General features: G+C 34.3%; 1 protein-coding gene across 3 annotated transcripts; it reads right to left on the reverse strand.

The window, feature by feature from the left end:
- Nucleotides 1-1739: 1739 nt before the first annotated feature.
- On the reverse strand, nt 1740-6945 carry LOC130972935 (phosphoinositide phosphatase SAC2-like). 3 transcript variants are annotated; one of them, XM_057897280.1, is made up of 11 exons: nt 6697-6945; nt 6325-6489; nt 5732-5897; nt 5156-5277; nt 4671-4784; nt 3416-3586; nt 2806-2893; nt 2673-2733; nt 2530-2584; nt 2283-2360; nt 1740-1995 (listed from the first exon to the last, which is right to left on the reverse strand). In XM_057897280.1, exons 3-8 carry the CDS (start codon nt 5894-5896, stop codon nt 2710-2712), a joined length of 684 nt encoding a protein of 227 aa, XP_057753263.1. In that variant the 5' UTR covers nt 5897; nt 6325-6489; nt 6697-6945; the 3' UTR covers nt 1740-1995; nt 2283-2360; nt 2530-2584; nt 2673-2709. The 3 variants fall into 3 exon arrangements, with proteins under 3 accessions (XP_057753263.1, XP_057753262.1, XP_057753264.1); XM_057897279.1 differs by having other exon boundaries at nt 6325-6945; XM_057897281.1 differs by lacking the exon at nt 2673-2733 and having other exon boundaries at nt 6325-6945.
- Nucleotides 6946-8390: the final 1445 nt, after the last annotated feature.

Consider the following 8390-nt stretch of genomic DNA (forward strand, 5'->3'; position numbering starts at 1 on the left):
TGCATCTCGAGGGAGAACGACCCGAGGTTCATTACTCTCAGTTAATTGTTTTGTATTTGAAAATCAATCTAAATTTTGATGTTGGCCAATTGTCGGGTTGGGACTATACTTGCAACGCAAATCTTATTTTTGAGAAACAATTCCTAACCCTCTCTAGGCCACTTTCAGCAGTATCTCCATCCAGCTTAAAAGAAATTTTTTTCAAAAGAAGTCGTGAGGTGCATAATTTTCGAGTATATCTTGACTTGTCTCTAATTAATTTTTTTATTGTGGCTTTGCAGTGATTTTCTGAATGTATGAATTAACTGTGCACATTTGATACTGAAGTTAAGTGTATTGGCACTTGAAGAACAAGGAATTTAGAAAAGTATTATTGAATCTCTGAAAAATCAAAACATTGATTCTTGAAGTAAAAGAAATAGCAAAGAAAAAAAAGAAAAAATAAAGAAAAAGAAAAAAGCAAAAAGCAAAAGAAAAATCCAAAAAGCTCAAAAGAAAGGAAAAGGAGAGCTAGGATCCAAGGATTTGAGCATCAATGGTTAGGAGGAAAAAAAATAAGGCCTAAAAAATACAAATGAGCTGTTTTCCATAACTATATGCTTGTGGTGTGAAGGAGTCATGTGAAAAGCTTGAGACTGAGTAGTTAAAGTCGTGATCCAAAGCAAAAAAAAAAAAAGGAGTACGCCTAAGAGAGTACCTAGGTGATGAATCCACATTTCATGATATTTATTTGCTTTAATTAGGTGGATTTCATTGACTTGTCTAGTATTTATTAATTGAAATAGCATGCTTTTATGAATTCTTTCCTAATTGTGTTTAATTGTGAAAACATGCTTTTTATACTTAAATTGCCAATTTTAATTCACTTTTCTCCCATTCGACGCCTTGATATATTTGTTTGAGTAATTTAAGGTTTTGAAGGCAAGAATGGCTTGAGAAAGTGGAAGGAAAGCATATAAAGTGGAAGAATTCAAGAAATGATGGATTTGTAAAGTTGTCAACCTGACCTCTCGGTACTAAAGTGATCATAACTTGAGCTACAGAGGTCCAAATGTGGCGGTTTTTGCGGCATTGAAAAGCTAACGTCAGAAACTTCAAAATGATATACAATTTTTTTATAGTGGACACAAGTCTAAGTGTGTGTACACACACAATTTGTGCATACGCAGAAGTCAGGATTCAGCATGTGTGCGTACGCACAAGTCCTGGCACGTCATTAATTGCAACTCGCTGGCAGCGTGCACTACAAGAAAATAAGCTTTCTGCCACGCTTTTAAAGCGTGCCAAAAAGTGCAAAAAAACATGCCGATATCTTTTCACCTCGCTTTTTGAGCTATCGACACGTTTTTGAAAAGATCACATCTGCCAACGTGCCGGTTGTTCTATTGGCACGCTTTTGTAGATCCATTGGCACGCTTTTTTTGTTGGCACGCTTTCATCTCTTGCCACTCTTAAAAAACGTGGCCATAAGTCTTAACCTATAAGTACGCTTCAATGTACATATCGCCACGCTTTTAAAGCGTGCCCAAAAAATTGGTTTTAGGTACACTTCAAAAAACGTGCCAATAGGGAAGAATAAGGCTACGCTTTTTTAAACGTACCCAGAAATGAACCTATTGCCACACTTTAAAAGCGTGGCTGTATCATTATCAAATGGCTATATCCTTATCAAATTAAAAAAATCAGTACATGCTTTTTTACATACACTCTAATACACTCAAAAAATAATAAAAAGAACATTAACAAAAATATGTAAATGTCATTTAAAAAAATTAATCAATAAAAAATAATATTACATTAATAGAATTTAAACCAAATTAACCATGTCATCTCTATACATGCAACTATAGTGTACATGAAAATTACAAACATAAACAAAAATAAATTTCTAGGAAGGGAATTAAGAAATGTCATTGAATCAACCCAAACTTGTACCAAGTCTTCCTTAGATAAAGGAACCAAATGGAAAGCTCCACAATACACTTCACGAATAATCTGCAAGTATGATCATATGAAGTTAATGATAATTCCTTTTATTTTCCAAACACTTTGATAAAAGAAAAAAATTCTTTCACTACAAACAAAACTCACTTTTAATTTTTCTCAAACGACTGTAGAAAAAGCAAATAAAATATAATAACCAAGTTATAAATCAGAAATTGCAGAATGAAATAACAAAAAACAAAGAAGGGCAACAAAAGAAATCAAACCATCTAGCTCAATTTGAAAAAAAAACTTAAGTGAAGCAGTTGCAAACATAGTAAAGTATTTTTGTGATTTACCTGCTCTCTCTGTCCCTGAGAGAAATAGAAAACTCTTCTCATTCCCCCCAAATTGATGTTACTAATGTTAGCAACAAACTGTTAGCAACAAACACAAATGTTAGCAAAATATTTTCCAAACAGGAACCAGCATGTTACTAATGTTAGCAACAAACACATCTGAAAATGAAATTAAGGGAAACCCAAACTGAACCCAGCAAAATATCTGCCAGTTAAAAGGTTAATATTAAACTCCATCAAGTCATACCTGGTCAATGTATGGTGGAAATTGCTGTATTTCAATTCCAAATTCTTGTTCAATCCTATATCAGCACAAAAGACAGAATGCATAATAAATCTATAGCATATACAGTTGAAATGCATTAACTTAACAGACTGTAAATTACATACAAATTAAAGTGGTCCCAATAAGTGATCAAGTTAACTGCTAAACCAAGATGCCCAAACCTCCCTGATCCGTTAGAACAGGAAATCAGTGTCAAGGCAAATAAATTAGGAATGGAATGAGGAAAAATCAGTATACCCTGTGGAGATAAGTTTCTGAATTCTTGGGAAAATCAAAATTAATAACTATAGAAAGGTTGGAATTCTGGGGACAAAAGCTTATCAGCCTGAAACCAAACAAAAAGCAATGTAAAAGAAGGGATTAGGAACCAACTCTTAGTCTCTTACTACTAAAGAAACAGAATGAACATATAAAGAGAATAGAATTGAAAATTTGTTTGTTCTCATTTAAAAGGATTGCAACTTTCAAATAGTTTATGCATGTCAACCACTTTTATAAATGAGTAGAAGTTGAGGCAAAAAAGTATTTACCTCATCCATAACATAATTAGTTCCCATCAGTTTGAATCATGGCAACAAAGCTATCAACACATATATTATCTAAACTAGGACAAAATCCTAAAAACATGAGAAAAAAATATTATAGTAAAAATTTATGCCCATTGAAGTAAGCTTGTTCCCTGAGAAGTTCATTCAAACTGGCCTTGAACTACATTTTAGATAGAAGATTCTCCTTTTAGAAAAATACAAAACTTATATTTAGCTACCAAAGTGGACATAAGTATATCCAAGTACAAAAATTTAGTTTGTTTGCTTACTGCACTATGCACAAGATTAATTAAGCATACCTGCAATGACAAACATCACTTCCACAAATACGGATATCTGGAGAAACCTCTAAAAGACAATGCTGATCACTTTTTCCAGAGTGCTGACAATTTATATGTTCCATGCTCCTAATTGTAGTATCAGTTTTGCAGAGAATACTACCGTCTGATAGCGATCTTCTAATAGTCAACCTAACAAAGTAAATGAATAGCATTGTGTTAAGTATCTAAGGAAAGTGGGAAACTACACCTTAAAAGCTAGCTGTTAAGGGGGAAGAACCACTCTCCTTATATACAACATCAAGCATCCCATACTACTCGATGTGGGACTTTGAGCACCCCATAATACCCAAGTCCCTAACAATACACCGGCCCTGGAGAGCCGACATCCACGGCGGCTTCACTCTATCGACACTGACCCAACGGTAGCCACTTTGCTACGGTCTATCAGTATTCGGTATTCACCTTAATCCAGCCTATAGGTAGCCCTTTCCATGGCGCCGACAACCACGCTCTGATACCATTGTTAAGTATCTAAGGAAAGTGGGAAACTACACCTTAAAAGCTAGCTGTTAAGGGGGAAGAACCACTCTCCTTATATACAACATCAAGCATCCCATACTACTCGATGTGGGACTTTGAGCACCCCATAATACCCAAGTCCCTAACACATTGTTAATGTTTCAAAGGTGGAAGTCAGTCATGGAGAATATCAGTTAATAAGATTCAAGAAGCATATATCTTGTACACCCTTGTTTTTCATCCACGTGAATTTTAAGACAAATACTGCCTAAATGGTCCATTAATTACATCATAAGTCAGAGCAAACACGTTTGAAGTAAAATGTCCAAATTGAGCTCTTTTCTTTCTTTATTTCTTTTTTTCTTTTGGTTATAGATTAAACCGAGCATTTAATGTGGTCATTCTGTATTGTTAGCAGCAACTTCACAGAGGAATGTAGCTAGAGTACACTTTGATAGAGAGTGATAGGGAAAAAAAAAAAGAAGAGATGCATTCACTACTCATATTAACACTACCATGAACTACACAAGATTATCTTAGTATGCATTTGATGTATCACTACAAAGGAATTCTGAATTCCTTGCATCACAAATTCAACAAGGTTGATGTATAACTTCATATGCTTAACTTCTATTTCAATTTGAGAATAAGTTGAGAATGAAAGCTGATTTAAATAGGAAAGTATAATGAAATTACACAGAAAAGATCAAAATTGGCTAACGAAAGTTTGGTTGGTATATATTAGTCATCATACCTAACATTGCTATCAACTGAAGAAGGGTCGTGTTTCCCAACAGTGCAATACTGATCTGAATCTAGCTCCCAGAGTGCTGGTTTTCCCTGTTGTGGCTGAAAATGGCCCAAGAACCTAACCAAAAATAAAATCAAGCAACACAGTTTAATCTTCCACTATAATGCAACTAGGATATATCACTTCTTATGGAAACAATTATCTGGACGTAATCCCTCCTACTGGAAATAATTCTCTGGCCACTTAGCAAAATCCATTTTTTTTAAAAAAGAATTTTCTATTTAGGAAATCTAAGTAATATTAATTAATTTTTTAAATCATATCCTCGATTAAATAGATGAGTGTAAGTGGGTAGAAATAATTTAGGAAGAAAGAGAATTTAGTAAGGATAATTTTCTAAATCTAAGTTTCCCTAACAATAAGGTTATTTAAATTATTGCTTAGAATTTCCAAACGGGCTAATGACAACAAATGACCTTGTTTCTTACAAGTTAATTGCTTTTTGTTTATTGCCATCCAAGTACGTGTTGCTATAATAACGCTGAAAGGATCGAATATACTCCCATGATTGAGTTGCAGCCTTCCATTGTCCTCTTTTCGCAGAAAATATCTGTATGGAAGAATCAAATACAGGATTATCGGACACATGAAGAACTAAATTCAGACCAAACCTTTGCAAGGAAAGAAGGACAAGCAAACAGACAGAGGGTAAAATAGTTTATCTGCTCAAAATTACATTTGGACATTTCATCCCTTAAGAACATGGTGAAATACATGTAGTTATAAGTATCCAAGTCTCTATGAATCAATGTGTTTGCACAATAACTAAACAACTGCTTCTAGTCCCAAGTTTACAATATTCAAGCAACTAACCTTAATAAAATAGATCTTCTAATCACACAATACAATTGCAACGAAAGGTCAAGCTCTTCCCTATGCAATAAATATTTAAGAACCTAGTCAATCATAAACTAAGTGAACTGTAGGCTGGGTGGGTTTAATAACTAACTGTCAACCAGGCAGAGAACAGGGAATATTTCAAGGTATAGAGAGTGAGGGGTTACCATGTATTCGGCGTAGGGGTAACCGGCGGGGAGAATGAGCTCGTCGTAGAGAGTGGGCTGTGGTTCGGATTTGCCACCACCGTCAAAGAAGTCAACGGAATCTCCAAAACTTGCGGCGACGGTTATGGAAATGGCTGCCAGTGCCACCAACAACCTCTGCGCCATGCTGGAAATTCAACACATGCACATTATTCCATACCGTTCATTTAAGAATCTCAACACATGCACACAAACATCGTTTCTGTCGAAACACAGACCAAATTTTTTCACATTTGATGATAAATTTGAGTTATCAAAAAGACAAATACTAAAGGTAAATGCTCAAATTGGTAACTCAGAAAAAATACTAGACATAAAATTAGTCCTTATCATAAATTCAAGCACTACATTCATTTCCATATATATCACCAATTTGAGGGAAAAAAATGCAATCTTCCTAAGTTCATCAAAACATAACATGTACCATTTTGGGTACAAATTCGAAAATTTTACTCCAAAAACAAGCTGATATAATCACAAAGCTCTATTTCCATTTTCAACTAACCCTAGCTTTTAAGAAATGTTTTGATTTGGGGGAAATAGGTGAAACTCACGGAAATTGAAGGATTGAGAGAAAGAGAAGAAGAGAGCTTTGGACGAGTAAGGATTCGATTGCAGATAGAGCTCCATGATTTGCTGACGCAAGCAGCGGAAGCGAACCAACGAGCCGGAGCCTCGCCAGAATGTTCTAGAGAAGGTCCTCGTTCACCAAACCGAAACTTCCACCATTCCCGGGGACCATGAAAATCAAAACAAAAAATCAAATTCAAGAGCAGATAATCATATCAAAGAAAAATTTAACCAAATAATTTACCGAAGGCTGCATTCTAGATGCAAAGATAGAAACAGAGAGGTTGGAGAGCGATGACATAAATAGCAAAGAGGGTAGGGGAGGCAAAAACAACAGAGAGTGAAGCGGAGCACACAAGGAGAAAAGGCGGTAGAGCAGATGAGAAGAGACGATAGAGGAAGGAGGGCAGAGACTGGCGGCGCGGAGGAAAGAAAGGCGACCTCCGTTGGCTAACTGACGCGGTGAGTAGTGAGCGCCGAGGGAGTGCGAGCGCCAGCAGAGACGGGTTAGGGGAGACGACGGAGGGAGCCCCGGCAGATGAGAGAGTGCAAGCGCTGTAGATGAGCTCTGTCTGAGCGTTAGGGTTTCAGAGCGTTAGTGTGTAATAGAGGGAAAGAATAGAAGTCTGATGAGTTAATGACTTAGGGTGTGTTTGGCAAACATGTTGGGGAGGAGAGAAGCCCGTTTAAGTTTTTTGAAAGTTTTATTTTGATGTTTGGCAATTTTTATCTTTGTGAACGTAGAATTGATTCTGCCTCTGAACCACGTTTAGGAGAAGCTCAAATTTGTAGCTTCTGCGCTTCACGTTTCACGTTTCATGTTTAGGAGAAGCTAAAATATTTCTTTATTACCAACCCTATCCTTTATTTTCTTCTATAAGAATGACACTAGTAACTATTATCTTCACAGTCATTTTCTGTAGTTCTTTCTACTTCTTCATAATTTTTTAGTTCCATTTTTTTATCAAAATCGTTCAGATTTATTTCGATCACTAACAAATTGAAATTTTTTTATTTTTATTTGATTTTATTCATATGAATTTTATTTACGTTTTATGGTATTTTTTTTGTTCATATGATATATGTTGTTGGTTTTATGGAATTTTTATTATTTCTTATCTGTATAATTTTTTTTCTATTCTTTGATGTACTCTATTTTTGTTTTGTATTAATTTTTTTTATTTTTTATTCTGAATTTGTAAAATTTGTAATTGTAATTGTAATTATTATCTACTACGTTTATTATCAAAATTTTGAATAATATAAATTATGATCCTATAAAAAAAGACAAAATAAATAAAAAATTAATTATAAGTAACAATAGAGTCATAAATAATAAAAATTTATAGTCTAAAATAATACTAAACTAAAGAGTACTGACGATACTAAAAAAAATTATAGAATATTTTCTTTTTGTGTGACATTATAAAATTTATAATACTCTCTTTTATATTTTTATTTTTTATTGTATTTATTTTATTTATATGATAAATATTTTTTTATTATTTTTTATAGTATTCTGATTTTGCAGGTATATAAAATTGATGTCTATTTTAGTAATTTTTCATCTACAAGTAATTTTGAGTAGTATAATCCAAACAACATTTATTTTACTATAATCAATTTTGATATACGTTAACCCAAACTAACTTATTTACAAAATCAATTTTACAAAATCAATTTTATGCAAACTCTAGTTTGCAAACTGTAATCCAAACACACACTTAGTGTAGCGCGTTTGGGAGGGACTTTCTTTTTTTAGTGCAACTTTTTCAGCACGCTTTTCCAGGGTGCTAATAGAGTTATTAGAAATGGGGAAGCTTTAAAAACGTGCCAAGATCAAAAATTTTTTGCCACGCTTTAAAAGTCTCTCTGTTTCTCTCTATGGCCACGCTTTTTAAGCGTGATAAGAAAAAACGTGGCCAAATTCCTAATCAATTGTCACCCTTATAAAAACATGGCCATAGATCCCTTTTGCCACGCTTTTTAAGCGTGGCAAAAAAAAGTGCCCAAATCCCTAATCAATTGCCACTCTCATAAAAGCGTAGCC

The sequence above is a fragment of the Arachis stenosperma genome, chromosome 4, assembly GCF_014773155.1.
Source record: "Arachis stenosperma cultivar V10309 chromosome 4, arast.V10309.gnm1.PFL2, whole genome shotgun sequence".
Classification (NCBI taxonomy): Eukaryota; Viridiplantae; Streptophyta; class Magnoliopsida; order Fabales; family Fabaceae; genus Arachis; species Arachis stenosperma.

Coding starts and splice junctions, on each gene's coding strand:
- LOC130972935 (XM_057897280.1), bottom strand. CDS start 5,896: ATGGCGCAGAGGTTGTTGGTGGCACTGGCAGCCATTTCCATAACCGTC. Junction 5,278..5,731: donor ACCCCTACGCCGAATACATG/GTAACCCCTCAC, acceptor TCTTCCATACAG/ATATTTTCTGCGAAAAGAGG. Junction 3,587..4,670: donor TCAGTTGATAGCAATGTTAG/GTATGATGACTA, acceptor TTACTTTGTTAG/GTTGACTATTAGAAGATCGC.